Source organism: Tursiops truncatus, chromosome 2 (assembly GCF_011762595.2).
Source record: "Tursiops truncatus isolate mTurTru1 chromosome 2, mTurTru1.mat.Y, whole genome shotgun sequence".
Classification (NCBI taxonomy): Eukaryota; Metazoa; Chordata; class Mammalia; order Artiodactyla; family Delphinidae; genus Tursiops; species Tursiops truncatus.
Window position 1 is genome coordinate 50,553,453 of NC_047035.1, and position 19,998 is coordinate 50,573,450.

A 19,998-nucleotide genomic window follows, 5' to 3' on the forward strand; every position below is an offset into this window, starting at 1 on the left:
TCATGGTTTGATCCCCCTCATCATTCATGTGTCTACTTAAGACTATCAGGGCGGCCTTTCTTGACCACTCGTAGTGAAAATAAAACTACCTCAATCACTCCCTTTTCACTCTTGTTTTTCTTTTTTAAAAACACCCATCCCAACATATGTTTATCTGTCTTCCCTCTAGAATGTAGATTACATGAAAGTAGGATCTTTATCTGTTTTATTCATTGCTGTGTCCCAGTCCCTAGAATATTGCCTGAAACATAGTCGCATTAATATCTGTTAAATGAGTGGTCTTCATGACTTAGCTCTCTATCTGCCTCTCCAACCTCATTTACCCTATGATCATACTTGCTGGTCAAGCTGGCCTTTTCCTTCTGCTTACAGTGCTCTTTGTATTCTTTGCCTTGATAATTCCATTAATCCTTCAGGCTTCAGCCTAAATGCCATTTCCTCAGAAATACCTTCTTTGACCATAATCAGTTATAAATTAGGTTCCCTTGTTATACTCTCATAGCATCCTTTGAAACATTTACCATGTTTATTTGAATAATTATGTGTTTTATATATGTCTCTTCTCCTAGACCCCAGTGGGGTAGGAAGTAGAAACTTTGTCTTGTTCATTGTGTGTCTCTGACATCTAGCCCAAAGCCTATTATATGGTTGCACTGAGTATATGGTAAACAGATGAACTCTTTTTCATTGTAGGTCTTGAGCAGATACTTGTATACAAATCATTTTGATATTTAAGGCCAAAATTTCTTCATTTTATTACTTTTTAAAAAATAAATTTATTTATTTATGGCTGTGTTGGGTCGTCATTGATGTGCTTTCTCTAGTTGTGGCGAGTGGGGGCTACTCTTCGTTGCGGTGCGTGGGCTTCTAATCGTGGTGGCTTCTCTTGTTGTGGAGCATGGGCTCTAGGCGCACGGGCCTCAGTAGTTGTGTGGGCTCAGTAGTTGTGGCTTGCGGACTCTAGAGCCACAGGCTCAGTAGTTGTGGTGCACAGGCTTAGTGGTTCCACAGCATGTGGGATCTTCCTGGACCAGGGATCGAACCCGTGTCCCCTGCATTGGCAGGCGGATTCTTAACCACTGCACCACCGGGAAAGTCCCCATTTTATTACTTTCATGTGTGTATGGTGTGTGTGTATAGATAGTGACATTTAAAAACCCATTTCTTCCCCTGTCATTTACTTGGTGTTATTTAAGTAAATTTTCAACAGATTACTTAAAAACTCTTTTCTTATGAATAGGCGTTCAAATCAGCAGAAAAGAAAACAAAGCAAACCTTAAAAGAAGTCCAGACAGTTACCTCTATTCAGAAAGCAAGAAAAATATATTGGTAAGTATTCTACCTTTTTAAAATACATTTTTTCTTTCTATCAAAATTATACATGCACATTATTTAGAAAATCAAGCAGTTCTACAAAGCTTGTTAAAAAACCAGTAACCCCGCAAACTTTTATCCCTACTCCTATTGCCTCGTCTCCCAAGGAAACTTTTAGCTCTTTTAGCTGAATCTTTTGATATATACCTCCATTTCTCTTAGTAATATATTGCTGCTTCTTAATTTTTCTGTTTTACGCTCTATTAATAACTTCCCACCTTGGAAAGTGAAGATTTTATTCTTTCCATTTGTGCTCCGTTACATACACACACATCACCTGGCTTCTCAGTATACTTACAGCATAATTTTGTCAAGAGTGATGGTCTGTGTTAACATTATTATGAATATTTAAGTTGTAATCAGAGCTGGATCATATAGTATTCTGTTTTCCTTTCCTGCTCAGTATTTTATCTTCCCTGAAGTTAATAATTGTTTCATTTGCTTTCTTTTTATTTTTGTTCTTGTTATTAGCCATGTCCAAATTTGCTTCCAAGTGTGTTCAAACATATTGGAATTTTATCAGTATCATCTTCTTGCAGAAGTCTTTCCTGGAGCTTTTTGACCTACTTTGTTCTAGATTGGTTACTGTAAGCATTTTAAGATCTCCTTTTTTTTATTATCCTGGAACTTCTCTATAACCTCTCCCTGTGTTGTATCTTCTGTCCTGAATCTCAGACTTCCTTTTTCTTTGGTTATGGACTATGTGCTCTAGAAGCTTCATGAAAAGGGGTATGTAGAAGTTAAAGTTTTTGAGGTGTCCAATGTATAAAAAAATTATTTTACTCATAAGAGTTTGGATAGGTATAGAATTCTAATTTGAAAATATGTTTCCCTCAGACTTTTAAAAAGGCATTGTCCATTGTATTAACTTCCAGGTTTGATCTTGAGTTTTCTGTCATTTTGATAGTTGCTGTTTTAATAGGAAACTTGTTTTTGCCTTTCTGTAAGCTTCTAGATCTTTTTTTTCTTCCTCTCAGTTTTCCAAAATTTCACAGGAATATAGGTTGGTGATGATGTTTTTATCCATTACGCTGGATACTTTGTGGGCCTTTTAAATTGGAAACGTGGTTTGGAGAAATTTTCTTGAACTATTTCTTAGAAAATTGCCTACCTTCTGTCTTTTTTTGTTTTGTTTTCTTTTTCTTTCTTTCTAGAAGTCTCATGTTTTACTTATGGGACCCCTCCCCCCCTTAGCAGTCCTATTGCATTGCATTTTCTGTTTTTCAACTTTTTGTTCTATATTCTGAGATTTTCTCAACTTTATCTTTCAATCCTTCCATTGAATTTTTTAATCTTTTATTTCTTCCTATCATGTTTTAATTTTAAGCTGTTTTTGGTTTTTTGAATGTTACTTTAAAAAAACTTACTGCTCTAGTTTCTTTATAACTGAGAATAATTTTGATGTATTACATTTTATTTAGTATCCTTTTCTTGCAGGTCTGTCTTCTCCAAGTTTCTTTTTTCTATTTGTTGGTTTTGTCTCCAGCGTTCACTTGTGTACGTCTGGTGATCCTTGACTGTCTACTCACTTTTTATAGCAGAACATTAAAATGGTGATTGGAAGTTCTTTGTGGGTTGTTGGACTTGTAAAATGATCTGTGTGGGCCATCTGTGGAACTCTTGAAGTCTTTAGCTTTTTGCCTTTTCGGCTGGTCTCATTTCCCACAAAAGCTTCTTTCTCTTCTATTTGTAAAGTGAAGACCTGGCTATCACCATTTTGGGAGCTTGGTGGAAATAATAAGCTGGAGAGTCTTAGTATCCAGTATTTCATACATTTACTTAATTGCCCTATTTTACATATATTACCCCTACTTACAACTGTGATACGTTTCCCCTAGTCCAGAGATCCTCTTTGTACCCTTTTAAAGAATTAATTTCTGACTTTCTGTTAGAGTGTTGAAGGGGCAGTTACCACCATGTTCCGAGCTGGAAAGATCTAGGGAAGTGCTTACTTCTTGATAAGATTTTCAGGCAGTTCTTCCGTTTTTAAACCTCATCTTAAACCCTATTTCTAGCAGTACCTGTGCTCTTTATGGGTCATACAGTGTAAGTCGATTTGTCTCTTGGTTTTTTGCACCGTCAGCTCAGGATTCAGCTTCTTGAGTCTGCTCACTTGTTCATTTATTTTCCAGCTTTCAAAATTTTGTTGCTTTTTTCTTTCTCTCTCTAACATCTCTATTGATGAATATGATTGACCTGTAATTTTCATTTCTCATAATGTTTTTGTTAACTGTTGGTACAAGGTTATATTATCTCATAAAACAAACTGGAAAGTGTTCCTTTATCAATTGTCCTTAAATGTTGATGGAAGTCACCTGGAGTTTTCTTTATGGGAAAGTTTTTCATTACAGATTCAAATTCTTTAGTAGATAAAAGGACTACTCAGATTTTCTAGTTTTGGTTAGCAATGTTTTTCTAAGACTTTGTCTATTTTGTCCAAAGTTTGAAACTTATTGGCAAAAAGTTTATAATATTCCACTTAACATTTTTTTTTGGCCACGCCGCGTGGCATGTGGGATCTTAGTTCCCTGACCAGGGATCAAACCCGTTCCCTCTGCAGTGGAAGCATGGAGTCTTAACCACTAGACCACCAGGGAGGTCCCTCCACTTAAGTTTTTAACATCCCTAGAATCATTAATTACTTCTCCCTTTTCATTCAAGAATTATTTGTGCCTTCTCTCTTTCTTGATTAATCTGACCAGAGGATTTTCAGTAGTAGTAATATCATTAAAGAACCAGTTTTTGACTATTGATCTCCAGTATTATATATGTGCCTTCTATTTTAATAATTATTTTCATCCTTCTACTTTTCTTTGGGATTTATTTGCATTTTCCTTTCTGATTTCTTGAGACAGAAGCTTAGTTCATTGATTTCCCCTTTCCCCCGGCCTCTTTTCTAATATATGTAAGGCAGTGAATTTCCCTCAGCATGGCTTTAACTGTATCTAAAAAGTTCTGTTGTTTAGGATTTTCATTATCTTTCATGTCAAGATATATTCTAATTTCCATGGTGATTTCTTCACCCATGCATTATTTAGAAGTATATGTATTACTGTCCAAACACATGGGGGTTTTTGGTTACTTTTTCGTACTGATTTTTAGCTTTATTTGCGTAAAAGAGGTGACATTCTGAATTATCTCAGTCATTTGGTGTTTGTTGTTGAAACTTGCTTTATGGCCCAGTCTATTTATGGGCAGCTTTATTTATAAATGTTTCATATATAGTTGAAAATAGTGGCTTTTCTACAGTTACTGAGTGCATTTCTCTAAATATCAGGTCATGTTTATCAATCATGTTGTTCGAATCTTTGGCACCTTTATAATTCTCTTTTTAATGCTTGTTTTCCCAGTTACTGAGAGAAGTGTGTTAAATATCATACGGTTTGGATTATCTGTTTCTCCTTTTACTTCTGAACTTTTGCTTTATATATGTGAGGCTATGTAATTAGGTGATACAAATATGGAACTGTTATATCATCTCAGTGAATTGAGCCTTTTATTAATTTTAATGAAGTGTCCTTTTATATCTATTTTTTCCATCTGTGTGAGATGTTAAAACTGTATAAACTGTTTTTTGGTTAGTATTTGCATGGTATTATCTTTTTCCATCATTATATTTCAACCTTTTTATATCCTTATATTTTAAAGGAGTATATATCATTGTTTTTTTCCCAGTCTGACAGTCTTTGCATTTTACCTGGAGAATTGACTACATTTATATTTAATATAATTTCTGATATATTTGGGTTTAAATCTAACCATCTTACTGCTAGCTTTCAGTGTGTCTTATTTGTTCTGTGTTCTTTTTTGTCTTCCTTGTTGCTTTATTTTGATTAGTTGGCTTTTTTTTTTTTTTGGCCTGTTAGTTAGTTATGTATTCCTCTGCTTGGATGATTACAAAATACATCCTTGATTTATCTTTCACATTCTTTTTGTCCTTTTGGGTTTATGTCTTTTTGCAAACCTCTTTACCATCAATAGGGAAGTGGTTAAATCAGTATAGTACATCCATTCAGCAATGAGGAAAATATATTTTTAAGTGAAAAAAGAAAAAAATATGCAGAACAGTGTGTTGTGTCTGAAAAAGAGAAAAGGTTTAGAATAAGGATTTTATTTTAGCTTTTGTATGTATAAAGAAACTCTGGAGAGGGTACAGGAAGCTAATGGCCAATTGGTTAGTAGTAGCTGTGGGAACTGAAGAGATGTAGGATCTCTCACTATACTTTTTTATGTAATTAAAACATTTTTTGAACCATGTATATGTATTACTCAATAAAAAATCAGATTAGAAAATAGGAATAGAGTCCTTTTGCTATTATATTTTGGGAGCTATGAGGAAGTTTCATTTAATGCCTGTGCTCAATCTATCATCTTTAACCAGAAATTTTAAAATTCTAGGTTAAATCATAAAAAAATTATCTTGTGAGTCATATGTAAAATAGGAAATATTTATGTGCATCTCATTTTCTAGATGTCATACAAATATACACTCTTTACTTTTTATTGTGGTGGTATGTATTAATCATGAAAACCCAAGTTAATTTGTTTCTTGAGAAAAGTTATAATTTTACACTTCTGACAGCAATTTTTGGTTTTAAACTGTAAAGAATATCATACATGTAACATTCAGTTGATTAATTGAAGACAGAATGGGAAAACAGCTTTTCTTTCTCATCGGTGGTCCCAAAGCCTATCCAGTGCCCCACTGAAAGAAAACTAAACCTAGGGACCATGTGACATTTTATGCTTTTGCTTTTTGTAATTCATTGTTATAAAGTCAGTTTAAGAAGGCTGTCTATATGGGAGGGAAATAAAGAGAGAACATATTTTTTAAGCATAAAATTGAATTGTTTTCTACTGAGACTGTCTTAAGAATATCCTAGGGCAATTTGCATTGCAAGTTTTCAGTAAAATTCAGCTTGATGTCTTAAGAAATTAAGCCATCAAGTTGTCTTAACCTTCACAGATAGGAGAGCTTTCTGTTTTATTTTGTTAAAAGGGTGTGAATTCAGGCAACTATGAAGGGAAAGAAATGTTAACTTTTTTCTTTAAAATTTGATAGGTTTGAGAAATTCCTCTGGTTCATTAGCTCAGAGAACTATCTAATTATTGGTGGACGAGATCAGCAACAGAATGAAATAATTGTGAAAAGATACTTGACACCAGGTAGGTAAGATTAAAATTCTGAAGAATTTTCTTTTAAGTAACTGGATTGGTTATCTCAATATTAGGTGTAGATTTTTATCTTGTACTCCTTTGTTTGACAGATTTAATTGGTAGAAAGAATTTCATGGTTTATGGTTTGTTGAATATGTGCTTTGACACTTGATTCACATTTTAAGTGAATATCCCTAAAGTAGTAATGCCGAGCTAATCTGTAGTATTAGATTTTTGATTTTCTACTGCATTAAGAAAATAGCTTTCAATCCTCCAAAGTCATTGTAGATCAGATTTTTAAAAGCTTAATTTTTCAGTGCTGAAGTTTGTAACCGTTTTTCACTTTTAGAAGCAGGACTTAAGTGCTGTGTTGTAAGGCCTCTCGTTTTTTTTGTTGTTGTTTTGTTTTGTTTTGCGGTACGTGGGCCTCTCACTGTTGTGGCCTCTCCCGTTGCGGAGCAAAGGCTCCGGACGCGCAGTCTCAGCGACCATGGCTCACGGGCCCAGCCGCTCTGCGGCATGTGGGGTCTTCGTGGACCGGGGCATGAACCCGCGTCCCCTGCATCGGCAGGCGGACTCTCAACCACTGCGCCAGCAGGGAAGCCCCTCTCATTTTTTTTTGTTTGCTGATAACCACCACTTCACTGTGGCTGAACCCTCAGTGTGAGTATCAGAAATCAATAATCAGTATCAGAGCTAATCTGATGTCCTTTGAGGATCCAGAGCCAGGAAAGAAAGCAACAGGGTTAGGTTACATGGTACCCAGGACTTGGTCTCTGTCTTCTCTAACTTTGTGCATTGTGAGCTGAGCCTTTCATGGAACTGTATGGGCTTTGCTCTTCTTTGAGTTTCAAATCTCAGATGAACTATCCATGGCAAACAATGGCTGCTCATTTTTTCTGTTAGAAACCATGCACTTTACTTTTCCCTAGTTGACCATTCATTCCTGCATTCATCTGTTTGCTCATTTATTCATTTGTTGCTATCACACACTTCAGAATAAAACTAGAAGTCCTCATTGTGGCTTACAAGGCTCCTGACTTCTTCTCTAGCCTCATTTCTTACTTTCCTTCAGTCTGGCTTCCTGGCTGTTTGTCACATTTGTCAACCATCTATCGTCCTCAGGACCTTTGCACTTGCTATGATGACTCATCTCTATGTGTCTCTCACCCATCGTCAGGCTAGCCTGGGCTTGCTTATATGGTAACTCAGCAAATTTCTGAGAGAAAAAGAGGAAGCATACAGCACCTCTCAAGGCCTAGGCTGGGAACTGGCATTTGGTCACATCTGCCACATTCTGCTGGCCAAGGCAGGTCAAGGGGTCGGCCCACATTTGAGGGATGGGGAAGTGGACTCCACCTCTTGATGGGAGAAGCTTCAAGGTCATAGAGCAAAGAGGTGTGGATAGAGGGAGGGAGAAGAACTGTGACTATTTTTGTAATCTGCCTTATTAGCATTGTTTTCCTCTGAGGAGGCCTATGAGAAATCTCCCAGGGGTGGGAGATAGACTTTTCTTTATATGTCTTTTGATACCTTTTGGATTTTGAACCCATTAAAAAATAAGTAAATAAACAATTTCAACTTAAAAACAAAGAAACAGGACTTAAAGTATTATTTCTTATTTGTTTTAAAGGGGACATTTATGTACATGCTGACCTTCATGGAGCAACTAGCTGTGTAATTAAGAATCCAACAGGTAATATATTTCTTTCTATGATTCATAACTTTAATTCTTTTGTTTAAAATATTTTTAGTATAAGAGAAAAATCACTAATACAGATAAAGAAGGACACTTTATAATGATAAAAGTGTCAATCCATCAATAAGGTGTAACAGTTATAAGCACATATGCATCTGTAACTTTCCTGGTGGTGCAGTGGTTAAGAATCCGCCTGCCAGTACAGGGAACACAGGTTCAAGCCCTGGTCCAGGAAGATCCCACATGCCGCAGAGCAGCTAAGCCCGTGCACCACAACTTCTGAGCCTGTGCTCTAGAGCCTGCGAGCCACAACTACTGAGTCCATGTGCCACAACTACTGAAGCCCGCATGCCTAGAGCCTGTGCTCTGCAACAAGAGAAGCCACTGGACTGAGAAGCCCACGCACCACGATGAAGAGTAGCCCCTGCTTGCACAACTAGAGAAGGCCTGCGTGCAGCAACGAAGACCCAACACAGCCAAAAATAAGTAAATGAATTTATAAAATAATAAATAAACAAACATATATGCATCCAACAAAAGAGCCATAGAATACATGAAGGGAGAAATAAACAATTTAATAATAGTAGTTCAAGATATCAATACCTAACTTTCAATCATGGCTAGAATAACTAGCTATAAGATCAACAAAGAAATAGAAGAGTTGAACAACACTCAAGTTACCTAGATTCTACACATATCTGTAGTACACTCTACCTCACAACACTAGATTACTCATTCTTCTCAAGTGCACATGGAACATTCTCCAGGGTGGACCATTTGATAGTCTATAAAATAAGTCTCAGTTAATTTAAAACTAATGAATCATATAAAGTAAATTTTCCGACCATAATGGAGTGAAATTAGAAACCACTAATAGAAGAAAATTTAGAAAATTCACAAATGTGTGGAAATAAACAACACACTCATAAAATAACCAGTGGATCAAAGAGGAAATCACAGGGGGTATTAGAAAATACTTTGAGGTGAACGAAATGCAAACAAATTTATTGAGACTTATGAGATGCACCTAAGGCAGTGCTCAGAGAAAAATTTATAGCTGTACTACCTATAATAAAAAAGAGGAATGATTTGAAATCAATAACAAAACTGTACACATTAAGATGTAGAAAAAGAAAAGCAGATAACCCATAGTAAGGAAAGGAAGGGAAATGGTAAAGATTAGGGTGGAAATAAAACAGAATAGAAAGACAGTGGAGAAAAATCAACAAAACCAAAGTTAGTTCTTTGAAAAGATCGATAAAACTGATAAACCTTTAGCTAGACTAACCAAAACAATAAGATTCAAATTCCTAAAGTCTACAGAACTTTTAAAGAAGACTGAACATCAATCCTTCATAAACTTCCAAAAGGTAGAAGAGAGAGGAACTTTCTAACTCATTCTATAGGGCTGGTATTACCCTAATAACAAAACCAGATGAAGATATCACAGGAAAGAAAACTACAGACCAATATTATTTATGAATATAGACACAAAAGTCCTCAACAAAATATTAGGAAACTGAATCCAGCAGCATATTACAAGGATTATACACATGATAAAGTGGGACTTATTCCCAGGAATGCAAAGTTGGTTTAACATATGAAAATTAATGTAATACAGTGTATTAATAAAATAAAGGACAAAAACCACATGATGATCTCAATTGATGCAGAAAAAGCCTTTGGTAATAATCCAGTACTCATTTGTGATAAAAACACTCAACAAACTAAGAATAGATGGAAACTTCCTCAAGTTGGTAAAGAACATCTATGAAAAAATCCACAGCTAAAAATCATGCTTAATGGTGAAAGACAGCTTTTCCCCCAAGATCAGGAACAAGATAAGCACATCTGTTCTTGCCACACTTTTACTCAACATTGTATGGAGGTTCTAAGTAGGCCATTAGGCAATAAAAAGTTTAAAATATCCAAATTGGTAAGGGACAGATAAAACTATCTCTGTTTGCAAATGACATAATCTTATATATTTAAACCTTAAGCAATCTACTAAAAATTATTAGTTAATAAGTTCAGCAACGTCTAGGATATAAGGTCAATATATAAAAGTCAGTTATATTTTTATATACTAGCAATAAGCAGTATTAAAAGGAAATTAATAAAACATCCACTTATAACAGCATTACAAAAGAATAAAATATTTAGTAATAAATTTACCAAAAAGAAATGCAAGACATACACACTGAACTACAAAACATCATTGAAAGAAATTAAAGAAGACCTAAATAAAGGGGAACACTTCCAGTGTTTATGAATTAGAAGTCATATTGTCCTGATGGCAGTACTTCCCACATTAATCTACAGATATGTGCAGTTCCTCTCAAAATTCCAGCTGCCTGTTTTTGCAGAGATGGACAAAGCTCATACTGAAATTCATGTGGAAATGCAGAGTACCCAGATTAGCCAAATCATTCTTGAAAACGGAGAACAAAATTGGAGGACTCACACTACCTGATTTCAAAACCTCCTACAAAACAGCAGTCAGTGTGGTATCAGGAGAGTGTGATATTGGTGTGAGGATGGACTGATAGATTAATGAAGAGAATTGAGACTCCTTGTTTATGGTCAGTTGATTTTCAGCAAGGGTGCCAAGGCCATTCAATGGGGATAGAATAATTTTTTCAACAAATAGGGCTGATGCAACTAATATCCATGTGCCAAAGAATGAAGTTAGACCCCTGCTTCATACCATTTATAAAAATTAAAAGCAGGGACTTCCCTGGTGGTGCAGTGGTTGACAGTCCGCCTGCCAATGCAGGGGACGCAGGTTCGTGCCCTGGTCTGGGAAGATCCCACGTGCCGTGGAGTGGCTGGGCCCGTGAGCCATGGCCGCTGAGCCTGCGCGTCTGGAGACTGCTCCGCAACGGGAGAGGCCACAACAGTGAGAGGCCCACGTACCGAAAAAAAAAAAGATTTCATCAGACCTAAATTTAAGAGCTAAAACTATAAGACTGTTAGAAGAAAATAAGGTGTAAAAAAAACTTCATAATCTTGGATCAGGAAGTCATTTTTTAGATATGACACCATAAGCATAAGCAACCGAAGAAAAAACAAATCAGACTTAAGCAAAATTAAAACTTTAATTCAGAGGACTCTATCAAGAAAGTGAAAAGACAGTCCACAGAATGGGAGGAAATATTTGCAAGTCGTTTATGTGATAAAGGACCAATATCCAAAGAACTCTAGAACTCTTCTGACTCTAAAATAGAAAGGCAATTTTAAAATGAACGAAATTTTTAAAATGTGAAATAGACATTTCTCCAAAGATACAAAAGGCCAACAAGCACATGATAAGATGCTCAGCATCATTTGCCTGTTAGGGAAATGCAAATCAAAACCACAGACAAATACCACTTAACACCCACAAGAATAGTTGAAATAAAAAAACAGACAGTGGGAATTCCCTGGCGGTCCAGTGGTTAGGACTCCACACTGTCACTGCCAAGGGCTTGGGTTCAATCCCTGGTCGGGGAACTAAAATCCCACAAGCCACACAGGGCGGCCAAAAGAAACAAAAAAACAGTAACACGTTACTGAGGTTGTGGAGAGATTGGAACCCTTATACACTGCAGGTGGGAATGGACAATGATCTAGCTGCTATAGGAAATAGTTTCATAGTTTCTGAAAAAGGTAAACATAGATTTTACCATGTGACCCAGCAATTCCACTCCTAGGTATTCCAAGATAATTGAAAACATATGTCCAAACTTATTTGCAGATATTCATAATAGCATTATAATAGCCAAGAAATGGAAACAACCTGTATGTCGATCCATTGATTAATAAACAAAATGTGGTGTATCCATATAATAGAATATTATTCAGACTTAAGAAGAAATGAGGTACTGACATATGCTCTCACATGAATGAACCTTGAAAACATGCTAAGTGAAAGAAGCCAGGTATGTATGATTCCATGTATATGAAATTCCAAAATAGGCAAATCTGTAGAGACAGAAAGTAGATTAGTGATTGCCAGCGGCTGGGAAGATGAAGTGACTACTAATAGATACAGGATTTCTTTTGGGGATGATGAAAGTGTTCTGAAATTAATGGTAATGATTGCATAGCTTTATGACTATACTAAAACCCACTGAATTGTACACTTTAAAAGAATGAATTTTATGGTATGTGAATTATATCCCAATTTTAAAATATTTGAATTCTTACTGTAGGGGTATATTAATATGCTCTTCATTTTGAGAAATTAGGCAATATATAGTAATTCTGGAAGTCTTCAACCTTTGAATAGATTTTTCTAAATTATCCTTTCTGGAATGAAGTTAGAATTACTGATAAAAGTGAGGATATTTCTTCTCTGACTTGTTTTATTTACTTAGACCATTTAAAAACCTGCTGTGTAAATACATTTTTTAAAAACTTTTTTTAATTTATTTATTTTTGGCTGCGTTGGGTCTTTGTTGCTGTGCGCGGGCTTTCTCTAGTTGCAGCGAGCGGGGGCTACTCTTCATTGCAGTGCGCGGGCTTCTCATTGCGGTGGCTTCTCTTGTTGTGGAGCATGGGCTCTAGGCGTGTGGGATTCAGTAGTTCTGGCACACGGACTCAGTAGTTGTGGCTTGCAGGCTCTAGAGCGCAGGCTCATTAGTTGTGGCGCATGGGCTTAGTTGCTCCGTGGCATGTGGGATCTTCCCAGACCAGGGATCAAACCCGTGTTCCCTGCATTGGCAGGCAGATTCTTAACCACTGCACCACCAGGGAAGCCCTGTTAAATAAATTTTTTTTTTTTTTTTTTTTTTTTTTTTTGCGGTACGTGGGCTTCTCCCACCGCGGAGCACAGGCTCCGGACGCGCAGGCTCAGCGGCCATGGCTCACAGGCCCAGCCGCTCCGCGGCACGTGGGATCCTCCCGGACCGGGGCACGAACCCGTGTCCCCTGCATCGGCAGGCGGACTCTCAACCACTGCGCCACCAGGGAAGCCCTAAATACATTTTTAATAAAAATAGTAACTTCTTGTAATACTGAAATGAAAGTGTGGTATTATTGTTTAAAATATAAGAGGAGTGAACCTGTTATGCTGCATGTGGTTTCCATGTCTTGCTCTAGAAAGTCTGTACTTCGGTACTGAAGCGTTCTAGTATTGTTATTACAGGAGAACCAATTCCCCCTCGGACCTTGACTGAAGCTGGCACGATGGCACTTTGCTACAGTGCTGCTTGGGATGCACGAGTTATCACTAGTGCTTGGTGGGTGTACCATCATCAGGTAATAAGGGCTGTGGTCCTTTTTCTTAATTTAGTAAGAGCAACTGTGTTCCAAATTGTGAGGATATAGAATTGAATGAGGCAGACGGAGTACCTTGTGATGAAGTTGACATTTTGGTGTTGAAAAATAGATGTGTAGTGGCAGGTAACAAAGTTTATTTTTAAAGCAGAGTAAGGGGATAGAGAGTGATAGAGGCTACCATTTTGAATGTAGTGTCAGGGAAGGCCTTTCTGGAAAGGTAAGATTTGAGAGTGATCCATGTAATTATATGGGATAAAGACTGTTCCAGTTATGACTGGCCTACTGACCTAAAAAGTCTTTCTCCTGTTCGCCTTTGTTGAAATTTTCTGAATTCTCTTTGGCCCTTCCTGTAAAGTAGGTATATGCAGTGGTTTTTTCTATACACTTGGTTTTAGTAATTGTCCTTCTTTGTGGTTAATGCTATTTTTTGATGATACTTCATTCCATATATGACTTCACACTGCTATTCATTTCACATTCTCAAGAATTATAATTGATAATGATAAACTTTTACAAAGTCTTAAAGCTATACAGCAAGGTAAAAAGAGTTCAATACTATTATCCTCCCTTAGATTTAGTTTCATTTTATATCTGTTTATATTTATTATTTTCTGCTACATTGTGATATTGTGTCCTTAGGAAATTAATATCACTTCTGGGATTATATTTTCTGCCTTGGTAGTATTATAAAAGTGGCTTTAATTCTTTTATGAATAGGTTTTTTTAGTGTGCTTTTAATCCCTTACATAACTATTACTAGTAAAGATACTCTCAGATTTGGGTGTTTCACAGATGTGTAAAATTTTTTTAAATTGTGGAGTTATATTGCTCACTTCCTATTTTGCCAAATTAGAAGATATTTTTAAAAATATGCTATTATCTTTATTTACTAAGATGAAAGGTTATTTCATTACCAAAAAAAAAAAAGTATCTCAGGAAAGGATTTAATGTAATAAATATAGTAAATATAGTTTTATACCTTTATGATGAGCTTATTAAACTATCCTTGTTCTTCTTATTATGTCTCACATTAGAGGAAATGTGGACAGTTGTGGCTCTAGTCCATGGCATTTGAAAATGATTGATGTAGTGTATCCTTCATTATTTCTTTTCTTTGTTACGGACAAAGATATATCTATCTTTGAAGAGATAGCCCTTCAGTGTTAAGAATTTTTGCTAAATTATAAACTTTTCAGGACGTAGTACTCTTTACTTCAATATGGCTTTACTTTCTCAGGTGAAAATTTAAAAAACATATTTCTTAAGACAAGAGTATAATGTATTATTGTGTTCCTCAGGTGTCTAAAACAGCACCAACTGGAGAATATTTGACAACAGGAAGCTTCATGATAAGAGGTAATGACTTGCCAGTGGATTATGGAGACAGGTTTGAGGACCATCTACTAATATTCTCAGAACAGAAACTAATTATTCTAACTTCATATATGAAGTCTGTTATTAAATAAGGAAAATTTTGCTGTGGTGTGGCAAATTTAGCATTTGACATGTCATCTCCATATATATTTTTATTGATGACAGTGTACTTTCATATAGTTTACATTTATGAGGGTAAGAAAGTATAGCATGACCTTTTTTCTAAAAATAGATTATTTAGGATCTGACTAACCCAGATGATGAGAGCAAGCATTCATATTTTTTCTTTCTTAATTCCTATATATAATGCCAGATTCTGTAAATGGGAAATGTTCCTTCATGACAGAGAAAAGACAGAACAAACGTGACCATTGTGGCAGATATCTTACAAGCATAAAATGGAGAAAACAGTATTTTTAAAACATTTATGTACATTATCTTTCATAGGAAAAAAGAATTTCCTTCCTCCCTCACATCTAATGATGGGGTTTAGCTTCCTCTTTAAGGTACTCTTCAGCTTCTTCATTATTTTTTTCTGATTTTCATTAGTCTTAACCTAAAGTTCCACCAGTGAAAAGAACTGTTTCCATAGGTAGATGAGTCTTGTATTTGGAGACATCGGGGTGAACGAAAAGTCAGAGTGCAGGATGAAGACATGGAGACATTGGCGATTTGCACAAGTGAACTCATATCAGAGGAAATGGAACAACTAGGTAGTTTACAGATTTTAATAAAGTAGCTTATAATGTTTTCTGTTGTCTAGTTTTGCTTCTAAATTCTTACCTAGAAGATCGTCTCTTTTGGGGTAATTAAAATTTCCCAAAAAACCCCAACTTGCTGTCAACTTTATTGAATTTTGGTTTTGGAAATGTTAAATATACTCATTCTAGTGAATTATAAAGTGTTTAATTGGATCCATAACTAATACTTGAATATATGTTTATATTATAAAACTTCCCTAGTATTTAATGAGTAGTACATAAATGTGTTTAACAGAGATAGACTCGGGTATATATAAGTGAGCATTTACTTTTGGGTTTAGGAATTAGAAGCAATACAAAGATGAGTTTATAACAAGTACAATTTCTTAGGAGAATTTAGCTTGATTTAATAATGTGTTTGCTTCAAGTAGAGAGCAGCTGTGGTTGCTGAAATAAATTTACCTACCTACCTAAAGGAACTAGGGAATGTATGCCCTCTAAGTTATTTTTACATCTCCTAGAGTCATTCCTTTTTAGGAGTAATAGTTCATTGTTTCACTTACAACTGCTATTGTACATAATTCTGTTTTTTTTTTTGAATTTTCACCATGTTCATGACATGTATACTTTATTTACATTATTTTTTATTGAATTCTCACAACCATCCTTGTCAGATGGTTGGTGGCATCTTATTCTATACGTGAGGTAACTAGACCATATTATTACTACTAGATGGTGTTCCTTTTGCAAAAGTGTGAACACTTGCTGTGTGCCAGTTATGTAACTTGTTTTATCTCATTTCAGTTCTCATGTGCAAATTATAATAAAAGTGGCAGAATTTATATAACTACTTCTATTTTCCTCCTTTTTGGAAATACTTAACAAAGACAAGCGATAGTTTTCATTGTAGAAATGGTCGCAATGTCTAAGAAATTTATTGTAGTAAAGGAGCTTGGAGATAATTTATTCCAAACAATTCCTGATACAGAGTATCCCTTTGTCTAAGTCAGAGTAACCTTTGGGGAGGATCAGGCATTTTTCTGGTGATCTTTTGGAGAAAGAGGGAGTGAATTGCATATTTTTATGAAGTTTTCAAGGAAATCATCTAACCTTGTTGTGGTGATAGCACTCTGACTTTCCTTATGGTAATTCAATAGATGGAGGTGACAGTAGCAGTGAAGAAGATAAAGAGGAATTACATGAAACTCCTGTGGAAGTGGAACTTGTGACTCAGGTTGACCAAGGGGATATTACTATTCAGAGTGGTGGTGATGAGCTAAATGAACTAATTCAGGAAGAAAGCTCTGAAGATGAAGGAGAATCTGAGGAGGTGGTAAAGCATCAGGAACCTGTTGGTGAAATGAAGGATGAAGGGGAAGAGACATTACATTATCCTGATACTTCCATTGACTTGTCCCACCTTCAATCCCAAAGGTAATTTAAAAACTGTAATTTTAAGTTTTATTTTGTAAGTTGGGAGTGATGAAGAGTTAATCCTTATACAAATAATACCAAGATTGACTTCAGTGCTTTTACCCTCCATTGTCCTACGAGCTTACTATCTTTTCACCATTTGATAGGGGGGTAGATCTCTCTTAAGAAATTCCCAGGACCCAGGGTAGAAAAACACAATATATATAAAAGTGGCCAAACAAGTCAAAATAGAAACAAGTAAATGGTTATAAATGCTAATAATAAAAGCAGTTACATTAAAAAAAAATGTGTTAGTCTTTAATGTCTTACTGATCACCAGGTAAACAATACCATAGCTATAAAAGCTTTATTATTGGAGTAGTTAGGAAAGGCTTAGGAGTCAGACCAGTATTGAATCTTAGAGTATGCCCTTGGGCAAGTGACTCTATGTCTAAGCTTCAGTTTTCTTCTTGGTGAAAAGAGAATGGTACCCCCTTCATAGGGTTTTGAAGGTTACATGAATGTAAAGCATCTAGCAGTGCCTGGTACATAGTAAGTGTCCAATACATGTCAGCTATTTAAGAATATATTTTAAAGTGAGGAGATGAGCAGTTTGATTATATTTTTTCTAATTTTGCCAAATTTGAAAATTTGTAGGATTGCCGATAATTAAGAGTATGGTATGGGAATGTTTTGGGACTTTGTAAATGAATGCCTTTTATAGGGTAGTGGACTTCTCTTTCTGTTTGTTTCCATAGGTCTCTCCAGAAATTGGCTTCAAAAGAGGAATCTTCTAATATGGTAAAGGTTTTTTTTTCAGTTTTATGAGGAACATCATGTCCTTCTCAAATAATTTTCTACTTTTTAATTTTAGCTTTATGAAAAATTAACAGTGGCGATGTTATTGTTTGTATTTGCTTGTTTTTTGTTTTAATTTTAATAGAGCGACAGTAAATTGCAGAGCCGGAGGCATTTGTCAGCCAAGGAAAGAAGGTAAATATACTTGTGTTATTTAACTGAAAAGCATCTTTTTTTTTTTTAATTAACAATTCAGTCATGACAGATCACTTGGCTGTTACAAAGATCTCCCTTACTAAAATTATCAAGACTTAGCATAAATTTTGTTTAGTGTTTCATATTCTGCTCTAACGGGTTTTTCTGTTTTAGGGCCCCAGTCTGCTACTGTAATCAGTGAGATAGGTCAAGTAACAGAAGACAGACCTTTTATTACATAAATATGTACAATAATAATTGCAGTGTATTAGACAGGCTGATTCTAGGATAATATTGACAGAAATAAACAGGAATACAGGCATACCTCATTTTATTGTGCTTTGCAGATACTGTGTTTTTTACAGATTGAAAGTTTATGGCAACCCCACATGGAGCAAATCTGTTGGCACCATTTTTCCAACAGCATTTGTTCACTTCATGTCTCTGGGTCATATTTTGGAATTCTTGCAATATTTCAAACTTTCATTATTATTATATTTGTTATGGTGATCTGTGATCAGTGATCTTTGATATTACTATTATAAAAAGAGTACGACTCACTGAAGACTTGGAGGGTGGTAAGCATTTTTTAGCAATAAAGTGTTTTTAAATTAAGGTATATACATTGCTTTTTTTAAGACATATTGCTTTGCACACTTAATAGACTGCAGTAGAGTGTAGGCATAACTTTATATGCACTGGGAAACCAAAAAATTCATGACTCACTTTACTGCGATATTCACTTTATTGCAGTGGTCTGGAACAGAATCTGCAATATCTCTGAGGCATTCCTGTACTGAAATTAGGAAATTTTTATGTAAGAAGAAGACTTGGGGTTTCTTCCTTGTCTTTTCTTTTTCTCTAATATAGTAGGGCTCAGAAGGTGAACAGAAAAAGAAAAAGATAGAGGCAGAATGAAAGGGACAACTGAGACAACTACGTAGGGTGAAAAAGACTACAACTAGTAAAGCACTCCAGAAAGAGGCCCTAGATTGAAGTGGATAATCAACTCTTTTGAGAAAGATTATCATTATAAACAATTACAGAAAACTCTCTGAATACATGGTATTATGCTAGATACTGAGTACACAAAGAGGTAAAATATAAAGTTCATGCCATCAAGAAGCTTTTGAGTCCTGGATTCAGGAAATAGCCATAAATCTATAAATAGTGTTATCTGAAAGTGATACAGTAATTCAGGAGTAAGAATTTACTTTGAGTTCAGTTGTTTTGGGAAATACCATCAGAAGTTTATACCTTGAAGATATAGTAGGATCTTAGGTAAATGAAGTTAAGAAGGTTGGAGACTGCAAGGAGAATTAGTATGATCAAAGGGAAGGAGGTGGTGGGTATTTGGATGTAATATTCAAAGTGTTTTGGGGAAATGATAGATTGAGGTGAAAGGAACAGAATATTCATGTTTGTGAACTGGTAGATAAGATTGGCAAAGTGAGATTGGACCAAAAGTGGAGAACCTAGAATGACAAGCTAAGTGTTTTGGACTTCTCCTGAAAGTGATGTGAGGAGGACTTTTGGAAGATTTTGAATGGGAGTGTGACATAGGTAAACAGTTATGGAAAAATAATCTAGAAGTTCATGGAGAACAGATTATGGGGGAAATATGGAGGAAGTCTGGGTGGCAAGTGATAAGGACCTGGCCTTAGGGCAGTGGCATTGGGAATAGAAGAGATCGCACATGAAAAATATCACAGTAATAGAATTTTCCTTTTCTCTTTAATCTGCTTATTTTTAAAATCCATTTATTCTGCTAACCAATCCACAAATGTTTTATCGAATACCTAACGTCTGCCAAGGCCATGTTGATACAAAGACTACAAAATCCCAGTGCCTGGCCATCAAAGTGTTGAGGGACTAAACGTGGCTACTGAATCAGGATAAGTCAAGGATGACAGTATTTTGAGCCTGGATGACAGAAAGAATGATAAATGCATGAGAGAAAAATTTTCAGCTTTTCCTTGTATGATGACTTGCACTTCTTGTATACTGTAGCCTGGTGATAACAAG

At 35.7% G+C, this 19,998-nt stretch overlaps 1 protein-coding gene across 2 annotated transcripts in view; it reads left to right on the forward strand.

Moving 5' to 3' along the window:
- Nucleotides 1-19,998, forward strand: part of NEMF (nuclear export mediator factor) — a 52,987-nt gene that overhangs the window by 23,214 nt on the left and 9,775 nt on the right. For both annotated transcript variants that reach the window (XM_019923938.3, XM_033851169.1), the window contains exons 16-25: nucleotides 1,241-1,329; nucleotides 6,437-6,540; nucleotides 8,165-8,227; nucleotides 13,359-13,471; nucleotides 14,791-14,848; nucleotides 15,314-15,372; nucleotides 15,459-15,579; nucleotides 16,725-17,001; nucleotides 17,739-17,781; nucleotides 17,924-17,973. In XM_019923938.3, coding sequence (XP_019779497.1) covers nucleotides 1,241-1,329; nucleotides 6,437-6,540; nucleotides 8,165-8,227; nucleotides 13,359-13,471; nucleotides 14,791-14,848; nucleotides 15,314-15,372; nucleotides 15,459-15,579; nucleotides 16,725-17,001; nucleotides 17,739-17,781; nucleotides 17,924-17,973 — 977 coding nt within the window. The remainder of the gene's footprint in view (nucleotides 1-1,240; nucleotides 1,330-6,436; nucleotides 6,541-8,164; nucleotides 8,228-13,358; nucleotides 13,472-14,790; nucleotides 14,849-15,313; nucleotides 15,373-15,458; nucleotides 15,580-16,724; nucleotides 17,002-17,738; nucleotides 17,782-17,923; nucleotides 17,974-19,998) is intronic.